The sequence below is a fragment of the Sturnira hondurensis genome, unplaced genomic scaffold (genome assembly GCF_014824575.4).
Source record: "Sturnira hondurensis isolate 20B ecotype Veracruz unplaced genomic scaffold, ASM1482457v3 Scaffold0004786, whole genome shotgun sequence".
NCBI lineage: Eukaryota > Metazoa > Chordata > Mammalia > Chiroptera > Phyllostomidae > Sturnira > Sturnira hondurensis.
Window position 1 is genome coordinate 1,974,953 of NW_028077417.1, and position 26,852 is coordinate 2,001,804.

Genomic DNA, 26,852 nt, shown 5'->3' on the forward strand with positions numbered 1-26,852 from the left:
TGGGCAAGTTACACTTTTACTGAGCTTCATCTTCCTCATTTATAAAGTGGAGATCATAGCTCCTGACTCACAGGGCCATCACAAAGACTATGATAACTAACAACAGTGGTAATCACAGCTAACATTTACTGAGACTTACCGAGGACCAGGCACCTGCTAAGTGCTTTAACATGTTATTCCCTATGAATAAGATCTTCTTTTTATCCTTATTTTATAAGTCAGAAATAAGAGGATCATAAAGATAAAATCATTTTCCCAGGTTCCCATAATAAGCAAATGGGTGGAGCTAAAATTCAAAGTCAGGCATCATGACTCCACAACCTGTGGTCTTAATGTGCTGCCTAACTCTGAGAGGTCATTCAGTCCATCATCCCTTCCCATCCCCTGATCTTTTTCTCACTTCTCTTCAACAGCACTTGCTATTAGCCATGCTGCCCCACCCCAAAAGAACCCAGTTCCTCTGAAAACTGTAGACTGGTACTCACAGTGGTGGTCAGCTTTCCTCCATTCTTCTGGACATATTGGATGGAATCATGGATCGTCGAAAAGAGACCAAGCAGTACGTTCTCCATGTCATAGATTCTGTACATGCCGTTCACCAACTCTTCCAGAGACAGAATGTATTCTCTCCAGTACTTGTCAATCTCCACCACACCTGCCATACAGCCTTGCATCACCACGTTGCAGTAGCCACCACAAGGCTTAACCATCATCAGTCCTTGGCAGTAAGAGCAGTACCACATTCTGGTAAGCATTCGGCCACAGTCCTTACTGAACTTCAGGTGATCGGTTGTGTTGATCACTTCGATTCCGAGATTCAGGGCCTGAAGAAAGATCCTAGTAACTTGCAGTGACTTGGAAACCTGGGTCATAATAAGCTTGGGGAAGCTTCCAAAAACTTTGAGGTCACGCCTTGCTCCACGGAGGCACTCATTGATGTCCAAAGCCGACTCGGGCAGGCCTGGGTTCATTAGCTGGGTGTAGATGACTGGAAATAGGCTATCAAACAGTTCATTGACCATGTCATCCACGTTGATGTCAGAACCCAGGATGTAGAGAGACACGTCAGTAAAAAATTCACCCACAAACTCAAAAGCTTGAGGAGTCAGGCTTGGATAGTTGTTTTTGAACATGGCATTGGTGTAGTTCTTGGCATGGCGAACGACAATTTCAAAGGCCTCTGTAAAATAAGAGATAGAGAAATGCCCACAAATTAAAGCATGAAAATCTAGGGTGTAATTGAATTTGAAATTTCTCTACTGCTGTGGTGATTAAGGTTCCATTTGCCTTAAGTGATTGACTCATATTGCCTCAACTCCCGCAGTTACTGCTTGTTCCTATAAATCAATTTTCCTTCCTGAACATAAAGACTGAACTCTGATATGTACACAAATTCTTACACAAACATATTATATTTCAAACAGCAAAAGCCAGGATTCAGTTAACATTTTGGGCTCTCGTGAAAATACTGATTAAAAGTAGGCTACAGGAGAAGTTATTTTTCTTTCTCACATTGATTTATTCAGTTAAAAATATCTTGTATTTCATGGCATTTAATTTTGTGACAGAGATAAGTATTTGATAACAAACTACATACTATATATACTTCCATTAACAATTTAAGCCTGTTCAGCTCTGGAAGAGGGGCAAATTCTTATCCTAGAATAAAAGCCATCACAAATTTAATCGTTTTGGTAGATTTTTTCCTGATAACTTTAAAGGGAACTATCTGATAGATTGCCAGATCTGAAAATGGAATTTATACCTTAAAAGGGTATCTGGATGGAAAAAAATCCATGAACTTATCCATACATTTGATATTGAAAACAACACATCTGGTATTTGCAAGCTGAACATCTGGAATTATAACTGCTAAGCTTCTTTTGTAAGTATGGCTTCCATATGGCTTAGAAGCCTTATCTGCTCTACAGAAGCTACACATTGAGGATTACATCTGCTGCCCTTACCCCTTGGCATAAGGCCCAATTAGTGTCATTGGTTTGAGAGAGGAAAAATAATGTCACCGGCTCATTTCCTCCAAACAGAAACATTCCAGACATAAATTATTCCAAATAATTAGAGTTCCACATTTATATGAAGGGACAGAAAATAACCACAATAATAATTTTTTCAAGAAATAAAACAGTTTATAAAAACAAACAAAAATAACTAAGAATCCTGAGACATTTAAAATGAACTTGGCACTCTCATTTCCTCCCAAAGTGCAAGGGTCCATGACAGATGCACTCCAAATGATGCCAATTCATGAGCCTTGAAAAATCAATTGTTTACCACTTTCAGACTACTAAGAAGACTGGATCTACTCCAACGGCTCCTTGGGAACACTGAGTCCAGCATCTCAGTCACCTGTGGCAGAAGCGAGCTCCAGGATATGCCACCCTCATCTGCCCAAGATCTTCCACAAGGCAGAACATGTTTGCTAGATTTTCTCCTTGAGCTTATGACTTGCCCTGCAATGCTGAGTAGACTCCATTGCAATTCTACTGGGCTTCCAAGCCCACTTGAGAAAGTTGATTTTCATTTCCATCAGTTGCTATATGTTAATATTGTTTTCCTTATAACATTAAGCAATTCCTGGAAAGTTCATCTATCATCTAACAATCTCTTTCCAACCCCATATTCTACTATACCTTCAATCCTTGAAGCTAAGGTTTAATAAGGCCAAGAAATCATATAGCCCAAAACAAAGGATCAATTCATGAATCCTATAAAATCATCACAAATAGGGAAATTTAAAGCTGCTCATTCATTTTAGTTTTAGCTAGTAATCATTTACTACATATTAGGCACTGTGCTAGGTACTAGATATCTATAAGTGCTGGGAAGATGGAGGTAAATGATACACCATACTTATATTAAAAATACTCATAGCCTATACGGTTTAGTATTTCCAAGTATATTTTAATACCTACTTTTTGCAACAACTTACGGATTTGGTATTGCAACCCCCGTTTTATAGATGATGAGACTGAGACTCAGCAGACTTTAAGCAATTTTCTAGGGTCACAAAACTTCAAAGTAGAAGTAGTCAACTCAGACTAGTGTTGCTCAGCAATGGTTACATTCTAGCTGCACTCAGCCCTATAGCCAACACACAATTTCAAAAGCCTTTGTAAAAAGTTAAGTTCTTTTTTAAAGTTCATTATCATTCCATTGGCCTCTTCTCTATGAATGGAAATGTATTAGGAGAAATTGCAGTCCAAAGACCAACAAAGCAGTGTCACACTTCCACGTTTGCCTTAAGGAAGCATAAAATAAGGGAAGGAAGACGAGTACTGCGATGGCATCCTGTAGATCTCAATCGTGTAAGCTACCCTAAACTGCATTTTCGACAAGGCAGATTTCATCTCTAGCACAGGGTATTGGTTCTCTAATGTGCAAAATATGACAGTGAAATTCCGTAGACTACACTGCCATAATCTTTTTTTAAAGTTTCTGTTACTAGTATTGTTGGATCAATAGGAAAAAAATTACAAAAGATCATGAACTCTCTCTTCTGCAGAAAGAGTACACACTGTAGCAGGGGAAAGGGCCAGGGGTTCACATCTAACCTCAAGCTCACACGTGCTCCCTGCTCCAACTTTCAAAGCTCAGAATCCATTCAGCACATTTCTGGGTTTTGACCAACTCCTTTACTTCGCAATCACAAGGCAAGAGACCAAACCAAAACCACTCCAGCAAACGTTCCTTGGGGACTTATAGGAACTAACACCAGGTGAAAAGTGACACTCAGCTTGAGGTTGGCAGCTTGAAGTTGCATGGAATGCAGCCCAAGGCTTGAATTACTGCAAGGAAGTTCAGCTCATTGATTTCTTTGGTCAGATAACAATATACCCTTAAGGTAGGGGAAGTTTTCCTCTGTCTTTTTCCCAGGAAGAGGTCAAGAGTTATGTCCAGGAAAAAATGGAGCAATATAAAATCAGAAATATTATGAAAACTTTGGCACTAACAGGGAAAATTCTAAAAAATTAGAAAATAGTCTAAAAAACAAAAATGTTTTATAATATAAATGATACAGATAAATAAATCTAATGAATTGCATTAATGCACATCGAACTACAGTAAGGTTTCTATATGTTTAAATGCCCCCATTACCATCCCAGTCACCACTGTTTGGAAAAACTCTAGTACTATTGACACACTCCACAAATTATAGTGCTCAAAAAGTGACACAATTCTCCAGATGTACTTTGATATGTGAAGTATGCAATAAGGCTATTTCCTCTCTTTAAATGGTTCAACAACTTTTACTTCCCCCTGCCCAGGGCACAGAGCATATCACTGTAGCAAAATGTCTAGATTTCCCTTAATATTTGGTACTGATGTTTCTGTATTCAAATCTACACAGAAAGAAATGTGTTTTCATGGAACTTTTCAGTAGAATGCTGCGCATTTCTTAAAAGGAGAGTATACTTGAGAAAAATAAGAATAAGGAAACATTGAGTTCCTATCAAGCTCTTCAGGAAAAAATAGTCCTCATAGAAGCAGGTTACTTTGTTCAAAACAGTTTTTTTCAGCATTGTAAAAATGGTAAATACTTTAGAAGAGAACTTTTTACTTTGTAGGATAAATGCCACGCAGTGGGTTGGATTCCAAAACAGTCCTTGTTTTCAACCATATGTACCTTAATTGAAAAAGAAAACTAAATTTATGAGGTACTAGCAATGTACATGTAAGGATCTGTAATAAACTTGCTCACATGTGTCCTCTCATTTAACTTTAACATAACGGTATGTGTTTGGAATTATTTTTATTTGGGGAAGAAACTGAGGCACAGACAGGTTAAGTGACTCACACAAGATAATACCTATAGGCAAATGCTAGGGCCTAAATTTGAATGTAGAGCAGTCTAACACCACGACCATTGCTAATTCTACAACATACTTTTTAGCCTTGAAAACTGGATGTTGGAAACTTCTGGTCTCAGCCACAACATATAAAGAGCTTATACATCATCATTCCCATTCCCAACAACAACAACAACAAAATAGATGAAGAAACTGAATATTAATGGTTTTTCTTAGACCCATCAGGGAATTAAGATCATAGGGCAAACTTCTACTCTGAAATCTAGGAAGACAGACAAATTACAGAGAATTATGGCTGAGATCAGCTTACCTGAAACAGAAGCAGCTGGAGTCATAAACTAGTATAAACACTTAAATGATCATTTTGACAACCCGATGGAGGCTGAATATAGACTAGCTTAAGAGATAAAAACTCCTGGGTCCCCAGTCTAGTAGGTCCCCTATACTTCTATGGGATTTGCCTCTAGAAAACAAAGATCTCATGGTAAAGGTATAAGAAAAGTCTCCTTATTTTCCAGGCAGGGGTAGGAGAAAAATAATAATTTGGAAATACACCATGTGCATTTCTCCGTGACAAATGCCTGTCCAAGGGACACAACTTTACCAAACCTTTATTCCCAAGAGAAGGAGTACTTAAAGAACTCCACCCCACCAGCCTTCCTGTCATACCTACAGGGCCAAAAGGATGCTCAAAGACTTAGTTAGACCCATTCAAAAACTAAGATTAAATCATAAGATTATAGACCACTTCCATTCCCTCCATACCTTACCACTCAAAAGACACAAACCCTGTTTAAGAAGGAAGTCCTAGAGAAACTCCCAAACAATAGGTGAGGGAGAAAAACAAAACAAGCACATCAAAGAAAATTAAGCCCCTGGCACCTATAGCTACAGGCAAACATTAAATAGCCCACCTTCTATTTGGATTCACATAAAACTTCACACTGAAAGTCTAATGACTTCAGTTCCTATTGCCCAATAATACAATGCATCATGTCCTGCTTTCAAAAAACAATTACAGGCCATGCTAAAGGGCAAGAAAATGTCTGAAGAGACAAACCAATGATCAGAAGCATACTGAGATATGACACACATTTCAGACAGGAAACTTAAAATAACTATTATAAATATATTAAGGCTTCTAATGGAATAAATGGATGCCATACTAAAACAGGTGAGTAATATAAATACAGGTGTGGGCAAAATTAGATTTAAAGTTGTATTGTATTATGCATACAATAATAAATAATACAAGAAAAAACACCGTGGCATACAACTGTAAACCTACTACAGAGATGGAAACTCTAAGAAATATAAAAAATAAATGCTAGAAATTAAAAACATAAAGAGAAACAAAATATAACTCTCTTGGCTCATCAATATACTGGAAACAATCACAGAAAGAATCAGTGAGGTTAAAAAAAATAGCAACAGAAACTTCCCAAACCAAAATGGGGACAGAAAGAATTTAAAAAAACAGAAAAGAATATCCAAGAATGGTAAGAGAAATTCAAAAGGTGTAAATTAGCCCTGGCTGATGTAGCTCAGTGGATTGAGCATGGGCCTGTGAAGCAAAGAGTCACTGGTTTGATTCCCAGTCAGGGCACATGCGTGGGTCACAGGCCAGGTCACCAGTAGGGGGCAATGAGAGGCAACCATACATTGATGTTTCTCTCCCACTCTTTCTCCTTCCCTCCCCCTCTCTCTAAAAAATAAATAAAATATTCTTAGAAAGGTGTAAATTATATGTAATTGCAATTTCAGAAAAAGAAAAGACAATAGACAGAAAAATATTTGATGTCATATAGCCAAAAATTTAACAAAATTTATGATAAACATAATTTACCGGTCCAGGAAGCTCAGAAGACAATGAGCAGGGTGGATATCAAAATAATTACTGCTAGGCATATCATATTCCAACTACAAAAAAACAAAGACAAAGAGAAAATCTTCTAGGAAGCCAGAGGAGGGGAGTGAAACTATCTTACTGATATATCAAAGAATAAAGATAAGAATTACATGGAACATTTTGACAGAAACCATGCAAGCAACAAAAGAGAGAAGTAAAATATTTAGTGATGAAAGAAAAGAAACCACCAACCTAGAATTCTGTTTCCAGGAATATTATCATTGAAAAGGGAAGAAGAATCCTGGCTGGTATGGCTCAGTGGATTGAGTGCTAGCCTGTGAACCAAAGGGTCACTGGTTCAATTCCCAGTCAGGGCACATGCCTGGGTTGTGGACCTTGTCCACAGTAAGGAGCGTACAAGAGGCAACCACACATTGATGTTTCTCTCCCTCTCTCTCTCTCCCTAAAAATAAATAAATAAAATATTTTTTTAAAAAGAAAAGGGACAAATAAATAAAAGCTTCCTTAGGTAAAAACAAGTAAATAATTTTAATTGCAAAAAAATGTTGAAGCAGCATTTCAGAAAAATTATGTAAGTCATAGAATAGGATCTACATAAAGAAAAGATCATCTGAGAAAGAATAAAGGTAAAATAAAATATTTTATTTTTTAAAATATTGATTTAACAGATTAACTTTTTGAAAGTAATAATAGCAACAATGCATTTAGTGGTTATAGCATATAGATAAGTAAAATGAAATGACAGCAATGTTATAAGGCATGGGAGGGAGAAATTGCGAATTCTTTGTTACAAGGTACCCACACAACCACTGAAGCAATATAGGGTTAGTTGGAAGTGGACTTATATAGTTAAAAGTATATATAGTGGAAAATTTAGGAAAAATACTAAAAGCTTCCAAAAAAAAGAGCATAATTGATATGCTAAAAGAGGAGAAAAATGGAATAAAAAATGTTCAGTTAAAACCAGAGAAGACAAAGAGGGGAGAGGGAATGGGAGCCTGGATGAAAGAAGTGAAGGGATTAAGAAATACAAATTAGTAGTTACAAAATAATCCCAGGGATGCAAGTGAAGTAAAGGGAATATAGTCAGTAATGTTGCGATAACTATGTATGGTCCAGTTGGGGTATTGGAAACATTGAGGGAAACACTATCTAAAGTATATGATTGTCTAACCACTAAACCTGCACACCTGAAACCAATATAAATTAAACTAAAAAAAGCGAAAAACACATGGATTAAACCTTCTGAGACAAAAACAGAAGGCAGAAAAACAGGAAGATGAAAAACAACCATAGCAAAGAAGTGCAATGAATATAAAGAAGTTTCAAACATGGTATATGTTAATCCGATAACACCACTAATCAGTTCATTTATTTTTTATTGTTGTTCAAGTACAGTTGTCTTCATTTTCTTCCCACCATTGCACCCCATCCATCCCCACCTCCCACCCTCAATCCTACCCTCCTTTGGCTTTGTCTGTGGGTCCTTTTTACATGTTTATGAATGATTTAAATATACAAGTATAAGATAAAGATTATCAAAGTAAATATAAAAATAAGACCCAACTACATCCTGCCTTAAGTATAAAGATATAGATAAAGGGATGGTGAAAGACATAATAGGCTACCATTAAGGAAAAAACTGGAGTAACAAATTGATTGCAGACTAAGCACACTTCAGAAGAATATTAACTGATATAAAAATGAGCATTACATGATACAGAGGTAAATTTTCCAAGGAGACATTATCCATAATGTGTATCCACCTAACAACAGAGCATCAGAATATGCGAGACAAAAATGATAAAATTGTTATGATAAATATACAAAATCACAATTATGTTGGAGACATTAACACTTCTCTATCAGTAACTAACAAATCCATGAGGCAGGAAATTATAAGGATATAGTTGAACCAAATAGCATCATCAATCAAATAGATCTTATTGACATTTATAAAATAATTCATCTACAGCAGAATATACATACATCCCTCTCAAGATCATATGAAACACTCACCAACATCGACCATACTCTGGGCCACAAAATATACTTGAACAATTGAAAAACATAGAAGTGAGAAAAAAGAATGTTCTCACACCACAGAGATTTAAATTACAAATCAATAACAGAAAGATAACAAGACAATATCCAATCATTTTTAAATTAAATAACAACACATCTTCACAGCACACGAAATAAAGAAGAACTCATAAGTGAAATTTTAAAATATTTTAACTTAACAAAAATGACAATACAACTTAGTAAAATTGGTAGGATATGAAGGAAGCAGTGCTTCAAGGGAAATTTATAACACTGAATGCATATACTAGAAAATAAAAGAAAAACATCTCAAACCAATAATCTAAGATCCAATCAAAGGAGACTAAAGAAACATGAGCAAAAGAAATCCAAAGCAAGAAGAAGAAACAAAAGGATAAAAATTAGAGCAGAAACCAATGAAACTAAAAACAGAAAGTCAATAAAGAATTCAACAAAACAAATGTTAGTTATTTGAAAATATCAGTAAAAAGTTTTAAAATACCTATTCACGTGAATCAAAAAAAAAAGGAAAATGTAATTTATTAACATGAGAAACAAAACAGGATTCATTAATACTGATTCCATGGGTACTGAAATGATAATACATGAATATTAAAAAAAACTCTATGCAGACAAATTTGATAAGAATTGATGAAATGCACCAATTCCTTGAAAGACAAAAACAGCAAAACTTAACACATGGAGAACAGATGATCTGAACTGACCTATATTTATTCAACAAGTTGAGTATACAATTAATAACCTCCCAAAGGAAAGCACTAGATCTAGATGGTGTCATGGGTGACTGTACCAAACATCTAAAGAAGAAAGAGCACCAATTCTCTACAATCACTTCCAGAATTTAGAAGTAGAGAGAACATTTGCTAACACATTCTGCAAAATCATTATTATTCTAATAGCTAAACCAGATAAAGACATTACAAGAAAGGAAAACTACAACCCTAAATCTCTCATGAACATAAATGCAAAAATACACAAAATATTAGCAAATGCAATCTGACAATGTATACAAAAATTATACACCATAACCAAGTGGGATTTATTTCAGATCTGCAAGTCTGGCTCAATATTGAAAAATCATTTCATATAATCCCTCACCATATCAATAGGCTATAGAAGAAAAATAGATGATCATATTGACAGGTGGAGAAAAAGCATTTGCAAAAATATGACACCATTCATGATAAAAATTCTCAGCAAATGAGGAATACAGGAAAACTTCCTCCCCTTGGTAAAGTATATCTACAAAAAACCTACACTTAATATACTTAATCATGATAAAATAGAGGTTTCCCACCTGAGTACTGAAACAAAGCAAGGAGGTATCTCTCAACACTTGTATTCAACATTGTACTTAAAGCCTTAATTAATGTAATAAGGCAAAATAAGAAAATCATAGGTACACAGGTTGAGAAGAAAGAAATCAGCTGCCTTTTTCCACAAATGACATGACTATCTTATGTAGAAAATCTCAAAGAACTGACAAAAAGTTATCCTTGAACTAATAGGAGACTGTAGCAAAGTTGTATGATATAAAGTTCATACAGAAGTCAGTTGCTTTACCAACAATGATTAAGTGGTATTCCAAATCGAAAATACAGTGCCATTTACATTAGCACAAAAAATGGAATGCTTATGTAAAATTCTAACAAAACATGTATCAATGAACATGTTCATATCCATGTTCATTGATAGAAACACTCAATATTATTAAGAAGTTAGTTCTTCCCAGCATGATCTAAAGATTCATTGGAATCCCAGTGAAAATCCCTGCAAGTTATTTTGTGGTTGTCAGTGATAAAGTTTGTATGGAAAGTCAAAAGACTCAGAGTAGCCATCTGATGAATAACAAAACCAGAGGACTGGTACTACTAGACTTCAAGAGTTCCTATAAAGTTACAGCAACCAAGACAGAAATTAAAAATGGAACTGCCTTATGACTCAGCCATTCCACTTCTGGATACATATCTGAAGAAAACAAAAACACTAATTTGAAAGGATATATGCAACTGTATGTTCACTGCAAAATTATTTACAATAACCAAAGTATAAAGTTAACACAAGTGCCCTTCAATAGACAAGTAGATAGAAACTTGTAGTCAACATAGTGGCATAGGTAAACACGGCTCATCACTTCTCGCAACCACATCAAAATTACAACTAAAATATAGAGCAGCCATCAATCAGAACCACCGGAAATGGAGTTGAATGGAAGTCTGATAACTATGGCAGTAAAGGAATCACATTCATCCAGACATGTAGAAGGGGTGGAGACACTGAATGGGCTGGTCCCCTCATCCACATGTTGTGGATAACAATTTAGGAAGGATTTCCCAGGTGGGAGGAGTCCTGGCGCCACATGAGGACACAGAGCCCAGGGTTCCAATGCAAGGAAGACAAGTCCCCATAACTTCTGGTTGCAAAATGGAGTGGACATTGAATTGATAGAAAAATCTTCTCAAGTACCAAGCAGTTTCATTTCTAGAACCCATACACGGACTTGCTCAGACTCTGAGCTCCACCACCAGGATTGCAGCTTGAAAGACACCACTGGTACAGAGGGAGAAACGGAAGTGTCTGCCATTAAAGCAGGATCTGGGGGACAGTTTTTTCCCAAACAGAAAGGTGGGCAAAGGCCATTTTCCCTTTTCTGAGCCCTCACCCCACAAAGCCAAAGAGCTGGCAGGCAGGTATCATATCTGAGACTCCATCACCCTGGCTAATATTGTTTGCCCCATCCCAGAGATCATCTGAGATCCTCTGAGACGATGGCTCTCCCAATTTATGGGCATACCCAAGTTGTTAACTGTGACTTTTCCATATGAATGGCTGATATTGGGTCATGTTTCATAACTTCCTAAATGTTCTCAAACAATGAACAACAGTCAGTCTCAGAAAGCTCTCACCCCCCCATACTTCTTCCTCAGTGGCCCTAGGCCCAGAACTAGCAGCAGCCAGCATAGATTGACAGCTTGGATTTTCCTAGAAATCTCCAAGCCAGTAGCAGCCATCTCAGATTGCTTCATACTTCAAGCAGGGTGGCTCCATGTAGAACACAGCTGAGGGCTGACATTGGCCCGAACCACCTGGAAAATCCCACACCCTGCCACTCAGTGAACAGCTATACACCATGGCAGAAAACCATCACCCTGCCCCTGCACAGCTGATCCTCCACAACCATGGAGGTTGGTGGTCAGCAGTCACAGACAGTTCTTCCAGCTGACTGGCCTAGTTAAATCCCTCTCATTGACCTGCCAACAGCAACTAAGGCTCAAGTACAAGAAGAGGGTTTACTCAGCCCACACAAAGGATGCACCCCCAGTACCCATCTTGGGTAATAGGGGAGGCTGTGCACTAGACCCTATAGGACACCTACTACATTAGGCTACACTACCAAGACAAGGAGTCAAAGCAGCTATACCTAATACATAAACATAAACACAGGGAGGCTGCCAAAACAAGGACACAAAGAAACATAGACCAAATGAAAGAACAGATCAAAACTCCAGAAAAAGAACTAAACAAAATGGAGGTAAGCAATCTATCAGATGCAGACTTCGAAACACTAGTTACAAGGATGCTCAAATAACTTAGTGAGGACCTCAGCAGTACAGAAAAGATCTAGTCAGAAATGAAGGATATGGTAATTGAAATAAAGAACAATTTACAGGAAAATAACAGTAGAGTGGATGAAGTCAGAAATTAAATAAAAGACTTGAAACACAAGGAAGCAAAAAACAACTGATCAGAAAAAGAAAAGAGAATTTTTTTTAAAAAGAGGATAGTGTAAAGGACCTCTGAGACAACATCAAGCATTCCAACATTCACATTATATGGGTGCCCAAAGAAGATAAAGAGCAAGCAGTTGGAAATCTATTTTCAAAAATAAGGAAAGAAAATTTTCCTAATTTCATGAAGCAAATAGACATATAAGTCAAGGAAGCATAGAGAGTCCCAAACTAGATGGATGCAAAGAGGCCCACTCCAAGAGACATCATAATTAAAATGCAAAAGGTTAACAATAAAAAGAGAATCTTAAAAGCAGAAAGAGAAAAGCAGTTACTTACCTACAGGGGAGTTCCCATAAGACTGTCAGCTGATTTCTCAGAAGAAACTTTGCAAGATAGAAGGGACTGACAAGAAATATTCAAAGTCATAAAAAGTGGGAACCTAGGGCCAAGACTGCTCTACCCAGCAAAGATATCACTTAGAATTGAAGGGCAGATAAAGATCTTCTAAGACAAGAAAAAAGTAAAAGAGTTCATCATCACCAAGCAATTATTATAATAATAATATTATAATAATGAAATGTTAAGGGACTTATTTTTAAAAAAGAACAAAAACTATGAAAAATAAAATGGCAATAAATACATTATCTGTCAACTATTGAATCTAAAAAAAAGTAAGCAAACAAGAAGAAAAGAGATAGAATCATGGATATGGACTGTGTTTTGATGGTGGTCAGACAGGTGGGGCATGTGGGGAAATGGTGAAGAGGTGAGGGGATTATGAAGTACAAATAGGTAGTTACAGAACAGGCATGGGGATATAAAATATAGTATAGGAATTGGAGTAGCCAAATAAACTACAGATGACCCATGGACATGAACATTGTTGTGGGGAGATTGCCTGAAGGAATGGGGGATGCTTAGTGGAGGGAGGCAAAGGGGGGAAATTGAGACAACTGTAAAGGTATAATCAATAAACTATAATTTTTACAAAACTGCAATAAATAAAATAAGTGTCAAAACAGACAAATTGATTTTAAAAACCTTTTGTACATATATACAGGGGAATATTACTCACTCATAGAAAAGGACAAAAATCTTACCATTTCTGACCCCGTGGGTGGACTTTGAGGGTATTATGCTAAATGAAATGTCAGTCAGAGAAAGACCAATATCATATGGTTTCACCTATATGAGGAATCTAAAGGACAACATAAAGCATCTAAATGGAAACAGATTTATAGATATGGGAACAGACTGATCATTGCCAGAAGGGAGAGAGGTTGGGGTACTAGGTAACAAAGGCAAAGGGATTGAGAAATACAGATTGGTGGTTACAAGATAGTCATCGGGATTTAATATATAGCATAGGGAATATAGTCAATATATTGTAATAGCTATTAATGGTGCCAGGAGTATACTGGAAATATCACGTGCAACACTTCATACAGTGTGATTGTTTAACCACTATGCTTGACACCTGAAAATAATACAAAATACTACTGAATGTAAACAGTAACTGAAAAAAATGAAATATAAAAACTGAAAAATAATCTAAATAGTCACTCATCATGCAATGTACCAATTGTGCTTTTAATTTTTACTCATTAGCTGCAAACTTGTGTTCACAAAAAAACCTGCACATAAATATGTATAGCAGCTTTTTTTTATGATTACCCAAAACTGGAAGGAAGCAAAATGTCCTTCAACAGGATAAACAAACTGTGGGATATCCATACAATGGAATACTATTTAGCAGTAAAAAAAATGAACTATCAAATCACCAAGAGACATGGAGGAATCTTAGATATCTATTGCTAAGTGAAAGGGCAGTCTTAAAAAGCTATATGGTCAATGATTCCAAATATTTTATACTTTATAAACAGCAAAACTATGCAGATAGTAAACAGATCACTGGTTACCAGGGGGGTGGGGGTGGAAGAAAAGCAGGAGGGTTGTGGATTGGTGAAACAAAGGAGACTTTTAGGGTGGTGAAACAGTTCTGTATAATATTCTAATGGGGAACATAAGACATTATGCATTTGTAAAACCCATAGTTTTGTAAAACTGTGCAACTTTAAAGGTAAATCTTAATGTAAACTATGAACTTTAGTTAGTAATAATAATATTATTATTATTGGTTATAATTATTATTATCAATATTGGTTCATTAATTATAACATGTACCACAGTAATGTTAATAATGTTAATAAATAGGAAACAGTTGAAAGGAGAAGGAACATATACAAACTCTGTAATATGTGCATGTTTTTTTTTTTAATCTAAAAATGCTCTAAAACTTAAAAGTCAATAAAATGCTTTAAAATGAGAAAAACTGGACCTTGGAAATTAGTCTTGATGATTAGTTCACTGACTCTAACCACTGAAAAGCGTTAACTCACTTCCTCTTCTTTCCTCCCAATCTGCTTTGAGATTTCTTTCATGAGTTAGGGAGCTTTTAGGACACAATAGATGCCATATGGCATCAGTGCTATTTTAATTGGAAAAATCACCGGAAAAGTTAATGGGCCCAAACACCCAAATAGGTAACACATTCCAATGTTATTTTTAATACTGAATGATTTTTTTAATCAGCCACATAAAAATGGCAAAATTAGGTTGTTGTAAGAAAAGCCCCCACATTTTTTAGAATAGTTCATAGAGAAGAGATGAAAAGTGTGGCTCTAACTTCTGTTCAATTTTTCTGGCATTTTATGTTCCACATGAATTTAACTACAATTGAGCTAGTCTAAAAGTAAGTTGCTATTAAATAAAAGCCATTTATTTGTGCAGGCCCATGACAAGACTATAAATGTACATAGTCTTGTTTATTAATTTTCACATACTAGGCTTCTAAATACCAAGGTACAACAATTACAAATAAAAAATAGTGAAATATTTTTCAAGGCTATTAGATAGATGGATAGATAGATAGATAGATAGACAGACAGGTACAAAGATATTTTTCCCCTAAGGGCACTATAAACCAGAGAAGACCATTAAAAACGATCCACTGTAAGGATTCCCAGAAATAAGAAATGAATACCCACACTATTACAAAATGTATGACCCTCCAAGGTTGACCACCCCTTTGCCCCGTTTGCCCAATAAGTTCTTATAATTTACCCTCCATTAGCTTTTCTGGAAAACTAGTTGGTTTTAAGCTTCTCAACACTGAGATTCATGTATCTAAATCATTTTTCCCTCTTCACATTTGTTGCTAGAAAGTACAGACCAACAATATGGTCTATATCTATCAAGCACAGTAAACTTCATGTCATGCATTGTCTTATAACCTCACAACAAATTTTCTACTTGATTGTTCCTATGCATTTTAGTTGCATTTTATCTTGCTTTTATTATGCGCAATTCTGTAGAGCACTTTACACTCTTTTGGGGTCAAGGTAGGATATAAATAAGTAGGTAGGTATATGAATCAGGTGGGGAGAAGAGTTCTGGCCAAGATGGAGGTGTGGATAGAAATGCTTTGCTTCCCAACCTAGGTTCCCAGCAGTAAATGAATGGATCCAAAAACTATGGTACATTTATACAATGGGATTCTATGCAGCAGAAAGAAAGAAGGAGCTACTACCCTTTGCAGCATCATGGATTGAACTGGAAAGCATTATGCTGAGTAAAATAAGCCAGGCGGTGAAAGACAAATACCATACGATCTCACCTTTAACAGGAATCTAAACAACAAAACAAACAAGCAAGCAAAATACAACCAAAGACACTGAAATAGAGAACAGGCTGACAGGGACCAGAGGGGAGAAGGGGGGAAATTTCAGGGGGAAAGGGGAAGGATTCACAGGAACAAATATAAAGGACACATGGACAAAAACTAACAGGGATGGAAATGGGAGGGAGGTGGGAAGCACTGCAGTGGGGGGGAGGGTGGGATGGGATGGGAGTAAAAGACAAAAAACTGTAATTGAACAATAATTAAATAAATTTAAAAAATAAGAAAGAAATGCTTTGCTTCCTTGCACAACCAAAAGAAGGATAACAACCACTTTGAAAACAAAAATCAACCAGAATTGCCAGAAAATCAAATGCACGGAACTCCAACAACCAAGGAGTTAAAGAAACATTAATCCTGACTGTTAAAATGGGCGGACATGAGCAGCTGGGACAGAGAGGATGCACAGCAAGCAGCAGATCACATGGGTGAGGCAGAGGCTGGTTGACTGGGTGGTCCCACATTCATGCCCAGATAAGATGGGAGGAAAATCTAGGGGGTGACACAGACCACAAAACCCTGGGTTTCCGTGAAGATCACCAAAGACTCAAAACCTCTGTCTATAAAAATCTATGGGACTTGCAGCAGCAAGAGTAACTCCCAGTCTCACAGGGGAGTCTGTTGGAGAGGCCCATTGGATCATAGAATAGACACAAAACCACCCACCCAGGAATCAGCACAGGAAAGGGCACAATGCACTTGTGGTAAGCAAGGGAAATGATGGCAAGTGGAACGAGAGTTGAGCTAGCAGCATTCTTCCCTCTCTGACCCCTCTCCCACAAACAGCGCCACCATGAAGCATAGAGGGTTGCTGTGCCCTAGTGAATACCCAAGGCTCCACCCCTTAAAACATAACAGGTGCACCAAGACCAAGAAATATGGCCCAAATGAAAGAACAGATCAAAACTCCAGAAAAAGAACTAACCGGTGAGGAGATAGACAACCTATCAGATGCAGAGTTCAAAACACTGGTAATCAGGTGGTCAAATACAACAGAAATGGTAGCATTTGGCTGAAAAAATGAAGGAAGAAATGAAGGCTATACAAAGTGAAATAAAGGAAAATATATAGGGAACCAACAGTGAAGGGAAGGTAACCAGAACTCAAATCAACAATTTGGAACAGAAGGAAGAAATAAACATCCAACCAGAACAGAGTGAAAAAACAAGAATTCAAAAAAAATGAGGGGAGCTGAGGAACTTCTGGGATGACTTTAGATGTTCCAACATCCAAATAATATGGGTGCCAGAAGGAGAAGAGGAAGAGGAAGAAATTGAAAACTTATTTGAAAACATAATGAAGGAGAACTCCCCCAATCTGGCAACAGAAATAGACTTCCAGGAAGTCCAGGAAGCTCAGAGAGTCTCAAAGAAATTGGATCCAAGGAATCACACACCAAGGTACATCATAATTACATTACTCAAGATTAGAGATAAGAAGAGAATATTAAAAGCAGCAAGAGAAAAGGAGACAGTTACCTACAAAGGACTTCTCATAAGGCTATCAGCTGATTTCTCAAAAGAGACCTTACAGGCAAGAAGGGGCTAGTAAGAAGTATTCAAAGCCATGAAAGGTAAGGCCCTACATCCAAGATTACTCTATTCAGCAAAGTTATCATTTAGAATGGAAGGGCAGATAAAGTGCTTCCCAGATAAGGTCAAGTAAAAGGAGTTCATCTTCACCAAGTCTTTATTACATGAAATGTTAAAGGGATTTATCTGAGAAAAAGAAGAATATCAAAAACTATGAACAGTAAAATCACAACAAACTCACAGCTATCAACTGAACCTAAAAAGCAAAAACAAAAAGTAAGCAAACAACTAGAATGGGAACAGAATCACAGAAATGGAGATCACATGGAAGGTTATCAGTAGTGAGGGGAATGGAAAGAATGGGGGGAAATTTACAGGGGACATGAAGCTTAATTGGTAGGCACAAAATAGACAGGGAGAGGCTAAGAATAGTATAGGAGATATAGAAGCTGAATAACTTATATGTATGACCCATGGATATGTAGTAAGGGGTGGGGAGAATGCAGATGGAGGGGGTGTGCAGGACACAGGGGAATAAAGGGGAGAAAAAATTGGGACAACTGTAATAGCATAATCAATAAAATATACTTTACAAAATAAATAAATTAGGTGGAGAGAAAGGGGAGCTCTATCTACAATTTCCTGAGAAAACATCTTTCAACAGTGTGTTCTTATAAGTTTGAGTAGCAGCTAAAATATTTGTATTCATAAATGGCCAGACCCTTTTTCAGTGACTCATAAGCAGCTTAATACTATTTTCTCCAGCAGTAGTCAGGGCCCGAGGTTGAATCTACATACAAGATCCTTCCGAAATCTTTTCTCTTTTGACCTTTTACCATATTCTTAACATTTTGGTCAAATGTATGTAACAACCTTAAAATTATATAGGCACTAGTATGGTCAGCTTCATCATGGCTCTCAAAATGTCTGTTTTCACATGAATCCAGGAAGAAGCCACCCTTGGAAAATCAGGAAAGTGGCTAAACAGAAAAATGTAGGGAACCCCAGACAATGACTTGTTTCTAAAATTGATAAAACTTTATTTTAAAAGCAATTTGTCTTACAGAAGCTACTGGGGTTTAGGAACTCATTTTACTGTGGACACACTGAGAACATCTCTGACAAGTTATTATAAGAGACTTCTGGGCCAGTATTTTTCATGCTGGACCATACCATGCCCTATGATCTTGATGAGTTTAGTTCTGTTATAAAATATAATCATTAGTCTTTTTTCATTCTCTCTCTCCCAGGATTTCACTTGAACATGCCACATCTTGGTTGATTGGGAAATATTGTTACTATTCAAGGTTCTTATGGCTAAAAAAAGAAATGACACCTATCAAAAGTGGCATCGAGGTCATGTTCTTACATTTTATAGTTCATTCTTTAAGAACGAATGCCTGATAATATCTAAGGAAGTAAAGTTACATCATGCCTCACAGAATACACAATTAAACAGTTAAAAAGTCCTAAGAATTCATCAAATTATTTCACTTGATTAAAATCTTTTTTAGCCCTGGCTGGTGTAGCTCAGTGGATTGAGTGCAGGTCTGCGAGCCACACGATCGTGGTTCAATTCCCAGTCAGGGCACATGCCTGGGTTGCAGGCCAGTTCCCAGCAGGGGACTCACAAGAGGCAACCATACATTAATATTTCTCTCCTTCTCACCTTCCCTTCCTCTCTAAAGATAAACAAATAAAATCTTTAAAAAAATCTGTTTTAAAACTGAAGAAAGGTCCTTCTCCAAAAAGTTTATGGGGAGAGGGACATGGATTACTTAAAAAAGTCACAAGAAGAATGGCTTATGTCTCATCTAGAGACCCCAAAATCACTAAGACATTCTAAATCTTATTATTTTCTTCTCAACTTGAGAATTTTCTTTTTATAGTGCATGACCTTAATTCCATGAATCTAAGGAGTTTCTTCTATTAACCACCTATTCTAACCATAGCTTAGGAAAATAAAAATAGACTTTTGAAGGCATAGTTAATGAAAGATTCTGTTCTATTAAAAGGGAATGGCTTCATTTAAAGATTTAAATGCAAACATTCTGGTAGTCCCTTTATCTACTAAAAACCTGTGTTTTCTATTCAATATACCTTTAGATATTGAAAAAAAGCACACAACAATGAGGGGATCTTTTGTGTTGTTGTTAGGACAACTAATGTTTTCATTTGACACAGTCTTACTCTTGTCTGCTCTTCTTCCTTTAACCAATAGACACTAAATGAATATCCTAAAAAGGTCAATTGTCAACAGTTTATGCAACCAGTGTTATTGGAGAGAATTGTGTCTGTAATCTGTTATTAAAGATTTCCATAACACTGTATTTCTGCAAGTGTTTGACAGCCAAAGCTTTAGTTATCACAGAAGCAACATATCCCTCCTCCCCATGGTTACTGGAAGATTCATTCCTACCCTCCTTCTTCTCACTAATGAGCAGTAGCAGATTTGAGATGCTTAGGGTATATACACACACCCTCCATGTCCTCAGTCATTGTTATATTTGACAAGTACCCACTGAGCACTCTTTATAACAATTTTCTTTTGGCATTTCACAAATAGAGAGTGATGAGACTACTGTCTACTCTGTCGTGAAAGATAAGGTAGATAGAATAAGAGATCTATTATTTTGAATAAGATAAGATCTATTATTTTGAATCTAATAATAATAAGATCTGTTATTTTGAATCTATTTTCTAGAATAAGAGATCACAAACCTAAAAGTTTGGCCTATTGTGTCTCCTGCTGAGCCATAACACGGCCTCCTAAGACATGTATCCCAACCAATTTTCAACTTGTTTGGGATCTAAATTATCATAGGTCCTTGACATTACACAAAATCAACAATATTAAGCAATTACTTAAAAAACTGTGTAAAGACCATTTTTGAGGCATCTTAGCTATCTCATTATATTGATTGCACTTATATAAAAGCCTATTTTTCCACTTAATATTTACTAAATGCACACTATCTATTAGACTGTGAATAAAACATGGAAACAATATGGTCCTTATGCCCTAGAGGCTTGCAATAGCCAGCCATGATAAAATTCTGGATGGCCTATTTCCTTTGAAAAGCAAAAAGTACCATATAAATATGAAAGTACATTTTGTTCTGAGAGTGTACTGTAGCCTAACGATGCATACAACACATGGCAATATGATCAGCATAACTGAAGTGTTTCATGTTGCTTCAGAGTTAAAATTTGTATACTCATTTAATTCTCCTCTATTATTAAAAGTACATGTGTGGGGGATGCATATGTATGTATGTTAAGGAAAGTAGTTAAGGAAAGTATCATTTTCTCAGTTTCATAGATGAGGTTACTGAAACCAAGACTGGCTCCCAGTCATATGGCTGTGTGGTGGTTGGTAGCAGCAACAAAAGATAGGACTCCTGACTCTCTATGCAACATGTTTTCCATAATATCCATCTCCTTCCAGGGAAAATATTGCATAGCACTTAAAATTTACCATTAGGCATATTAAGAACTAACATCCATAGAGCATTTACCTCTGCCACACAGTGTTTTAAGTATTTTATGTGAATTAACTCAGTTATTATCAGAACCATCCTATGAGGTGGGTATATATTTATACCCACCAGTTTACAGATAATAAAAATTTTGGCACAGAGAGGGTAAGTAACTTGTCAAAGGTTATTCAGTCAGTAAATAAAAGATCCAATATTTAAATTCAAGCAGTCTGACTCCAAAGCTTACCCACAAAACCACTACGCAATAATACTTCAAGGTATGAGTGGCAGTCTTGTTTTTTTTTCTCCCCCTTTTGGTTCAACTAAAAAAAAAAAAAAACCCTTAATATTTCAGTCATTTGACTACACTGGGTTTCTTGGACATTTCAGGAAAATAACTCCATTAACTTTGGTAAGATGTCAGGAACAACGCAAAGGTCTGAAAGATTCCAACTACTTACCAGAAACAATAATTCCCTGGAAATAAGTTGCCTGCACTGCCTTACAGCCATAATGAAGTGAAAATTATAAGAAAATAAGTGGAAAGATGTTAATACTGTGCATTACCTAGGGATTATTGATATGGGTATGAAATCTCAGAGCTCTCAGCTCTAATCATAAAATGATGGCATTTAATTTAAAAGCTAGTCTTCTAAAAAAAGGCCAGGCCTTCCCTTGAGCTACAGTTCCTTCAAAGGGCTAGGAACAGAGACAGGACCTAAGGTCCACAATCTTGACAGCTTCTTGGGACTCAGTCTTCCACAAAATCGTCCAGTACATGAAACACAGTAACGATGAATCCCGGGGGACTCATGAAGGCTAGCTTTATTAAATTCATGATGAAAGAGCTCTTCGGGTGCCTTCAATGGGCAGCAGGCAAAGAGTTGGCAGGAAGGTATCACCAGAGTGACTCCAGCAAATTCAATGGCAGGTGGGAAGGGATGCAAAACAAACAAAAGTCAAACATGTTGCTTTCTCCTGAGGTTACAGGGAATGTTTTACTTTTAACAAGCTGCTCTTATATACTATCAACTTTATAAAATAATTTTTGCTCCCACATTTACAACTGGGGTGTGTGTGTGTGTGTGTGTGTGTGTGTGTTGGACAGGCATGTATCTGGTGTTAGTGTATGTGAGGGAATGGAGCAGGAAGATGGTTGAATCTCTAGGATTAAGTTAGTACCTGACAGAGGAACTTTCAGTCAAGATGGAGGTGTGGGTAAATGCGGTACTCACCACCTCCCACAAACACAACAAAATTTCAACTAAACTACAGAACAACCATCATTCAGAACCACCTGAAACTGAGATGAATAGAAGTCCTACAACTGTAGAATTAAAGAAGAAACCATATGAAGATTGGTAGGAGGAGTGGCAATATAAAATGGGCTGCTCCCACACCTACATGTGAGACAAAAATTGGGATGGATATCTCAGCTGTGGAGATCCTACCTGAGGAGCAAGAGACCTCAGCAGGACACCGGGCTCCCAGCCTAGGGTACCAGTGCCCGCAAGAGAAGTCCCCATAACTTCTGGCTGTAAAAACCAGCAGGGATGGAGGCTGAGGAAGATGGAAGCTTCTGGAGTCCCAGGAAGTTCCGATCTTAAAGAGCCTGGTAAGGATTTACTCAAACCCATTCCCTATGAGCTACAGCACAGGTGCAGCAGCTGGGGCAGCAGCTTGAATGGCACCAGACACACATAGGGAGAAACTGAATTGCCCGTCATCAGGACAAGAGCTGTGGGGCAGCTCTCTCCAAGACAGAAATGCTGGCAAAAGTTCCCGTTCCTTTGATGAGCCCTCCTCCCCCAAACAGCTGGCAGGAAGATGCCATATCTGAGACTTCATCAACCTGGCTCATACTGTTTGCTCTACCCTGGTGATTCCCTAAGGCCCTGTCTCACCCAATTATCAGGTTCACCCAAGCTGTTTCCAGTGGCTTTTCCATACAAATGGCTTATCTTGGCCCATGCCTCAGATTTTCCTATACTCTATCAAGGAAGCAGCAACTGGCCTCAATGTGCTCCATACCTCTCACTAAGTGTCCCCAGGCCTGCACTAGCAGCTGCAAACCTTGGTTCACAACTTGGCTTTACCTGGGCACCTGTAAGCCCAGCACACATAGAAAACACCTGCAGATTCCTTTCTAGCTTATGACAGGTGGCTCCAGGAAGCGAATACAGGTGCTGGCTGATCTTGGCCTGCACCAAAAGGCTCTGGGAGGCCCCAGAGCCTGTTCACCCAGTGGACAGCTTCAGACCACAACATAGTACCACCAGCCAACTACCTCCACAAACGAAAAACTCAAGAAGTGGACTTACTAAACACTAGAGCCTTGCTGAAGTATGTCCTACACTGTGGGGAGGACCCCTGCACAACTGATCCTCCATGGTGGTCAGAGGTTAGAGGTGAGTGGTTACAGCCAGTCCTTGCAGCTGATCAGCCTGGGGGTAAACCCTTCCCATTGACATGCCAACAGCAATCAAGGTTCAATTATAAGTGAAGGGTATAGAGCCCACACAGGTGGCACACATTGAGTACCTAGCTTAGGTGACACAGGGGTGTAAACATCTCACATGGGGGGTAGGGGTACACCTGGCATGCCCAGCTTGAGGGATCAGGGAGACTGTGCCACGGGATCCTACAGGACACCTAATATATTAAGGCCACTTTACCAAGCCTAGGAGATGTAGCAGCTCTGCCCGACGCAAAGAAACAAACACAGGGAGGCTGCCAGAATGCAGAGACAAAGAAACATGGTTCAAATGAAAGAACAGATCACAGCTCCAGAGAAAGATCTAAACAAAATAGAGATAAGCAACCTACTAGATGCAGAGTTCAAAACACTGGCTCTAAGGATGTTAAATGAACTTAGTGAGAACCTCAACAGATTTAAAAAGAACCAGTCAGAAATGAAGGATACAGTAACTGAAATAATTTACAGAGAGAGAGAGGGCACACTGTCGGACGAGGGTGAGGTTTGGGCCAGTTGTGCCTTTGCAGGGCTGCAACTGCAATCGGGGGATGGGTGAAAAAGGTGAACGGACTAAGAAGTACAAGTTGGTAGTTACAGAATAGTCATGGGGATGTAAAGTACAGCAGAGGGAGTATAGTCAATACCAGTCTAATAACTATGCATGGTATCAGCTCGGTGAGAGATTTATTAGCTCATCATTTATTAAGTTATATAATGTTTAATCACTAGGGTGTACACCTAAAACTAATATAAATTGTATGTCAAATGTACTTTAAGATAAAACAATGATTTTAAAAAGTTAGAACCTGCTATGGCTGCTGTGGCTCAGTAGATTGCGCGCGGGCCTGCAAACCAAACAACTGCGGTTCGATTCCCAGTCAGGGCACACGCCTGGGTTGCTGGCCAGTTCCCAGCAGGGGATGCACGAGAGGCAACCGTACATTGATATTTCTCTTCCTCTTTCCTTCCCTTCCCCTTGAAAGATAAATAAATAAAATATTTTAAAAATATTTGTCAGTTAGAACCTGACAAAACAAGTCAGCTGGTAGAAAAAAATCACACTGTGACTCTGAAGTTGTTTCTGGTGAAGCTGGGCATGGCAGTCTTTGTTGTCAGTCTTTGTTGTCCTCAGTTTTCTCACAAGTGCCACCAAGGCACTGAAACACCCACTATGATTTGCAATTATGACTTGACTGCTGAAGGGTTTGACTGGTGCTGGTTGCTTCCCGAGTCCTATTAGTCTGTAATGTGTACATGCAGAAGGGGAAATCACTCACTAGTTACGAGTTTCGAACCCCTAAGGGATTCTTCCTTCTGGAAGAAATTAAGAGTAAGTGAAGGTGTTTGAATCGAACTTTTTTTCTTCTTCTTCTAGTAGGTGTTTGACAATCTCTTTTGGACATTCTTTTTTGTTGTTCTTATTGTTTTTTCTGCTTGTTTAAGAAGAAAATTATTGTCATGTATCCAGAAATACAGCATGTAGATACCTGAGTACTGCTTATGGTTTCTCTCCTCCTCCATACCTTATATCACCTCCTTCTCTCCACCTTAATTTCTGGGTAAAAAACCAATTCTAGTTACGTCTACAATGACGAGATGCAGTAGAAAATATAGTACAGTGCAAGCACGATATATGAGGGAGGTCAACTAATGTTTCTAGGACTGAATTAATTATTAACTGGTACCTATTTGCACCAAAGCAGCTAAATCCTTGGGCTTGGCTGCTACCTCGATTTGGTCTGTAGTAGTTATTGGGGTCTTAAGCAGCTATCTGAGGAGCCTAAAACCCCAGTGTACATTCAAAAAATGAGTTATAAAAACATCTCTTTTATTATAAATTATTGTATTTCTTTTTAAAATGGACATCTGAAGATATTACTATTTAAAGGACGGGCAACAGTTCCTTGTTGCAAACGCTGAATACCATGCATGCAAGAGCATACTACCCTCCTTCGACAAAGGAGTGACACTGCTGATCATAAGCACTGTCTGAATTGTACTGCAAAACAACAACACATGATATTAATGACTATGTACCAAGTGACCTAATGGAATTTGACCTCCTCAACAGTCACTTTTTTAATTTTTAAAAAAGATTTTATTTATTTCATTTTACACAGAGGGGGAGGGAGGGAGAAAGAGAGAGAGAAGCATCAATGTGTGGCTGCCTCTTTCACGCCCCTACTGGGGACCTGGCCTGCAACCCAAGCATGTGCCCTGACTGGGAATGGAACCAGCAGCCCTTTGGTTCACAGGCTGGTGCTCAATCCACTGAGCCACACCAGCCAGGGCCCCAAACAATCTTGAATAGTTTATTATTTTAACAAAATGTGAAAATGGGTTTAAAAAGATGTTATAAAATGGGGAGCCAGGAATTGAAATAATTATAGAATTGCAACCTGGATGAGGAAAGGCGTGGTCAGAAAAACAAGCACAAATACAAATGCTTAATTCAGCTTCCCATTTTATATTATGTGAGTACATCTGGCAACTAACATATGCAATATTACAAACTATGAGAGCCTCAGGTGCTGAGCTAAACATAGGAAGCAAGATACTCAGTGCTACGTCACTTGGCAGCACCAGAGACATGAACACCTTTTGCTGCCAATTTTCCCCTAAGCTTCTAACAAACTGCAAGTCTTTATTTGAAGAATATCCAAGCCCCCAGTTTTAGAACTCTCTTTGGCAAACCTCTGGCAGTGCTCGCCACTAACCCTGTCATTGCTATTCCAGATAAAGGGGAAAAACTGAGCACAAGCTCTTCCTCATAGCAGGATGCTTTTTTTTTTCTTTCAGGAGTTGCACCCTCAACAGGTCCTTCTTTTGACTTTCTCCATTCATCACCCCCACAAATTCAACTTAATATGTAAATCTTGGAGAGAATGGGGGGAGGGGTGAATCAATGGAAGATAGTTCCATCAGGACAGATGGACAGGGGGTGGTATAAGCTCTCAAGGTCCCATCCCTGTGAAGGGAACATCTGTGGACAAGAAAATCCAGGTGTTGCCCAGGACAGCCACATTTATGTCTGCTTCTTGTACACTGAAAGTTTCTGGGCTTTGAGAAGACATTGCCTATGATACTGTAAGGCATGGCCACTATTTTAAAATAATGCTTGGAGTGATCTGA

General features: G+C 37.9%; 1 protein-coding gene across 1 annotated transcript in view; it reads right to left on the reverse strand.

The window, feature by feature from the left end:
* GPC3 (glypican 3) overlaps positions 1-26,852 on the reverse strand; it is a 435,757-nt gene that overhangs the window by 199,215 nt on the left and 209,690 nt on the right. The window contains exon 3 of the mRNA XM_037046045.1: positions 486-1,180. Coding sequence (XP_036901940.1) covers positions 486-1,180 — 695 coding nt within the window. The remainder of the gene's footprint in view (positions 1-485; positions 1,181-26,852) is intronic.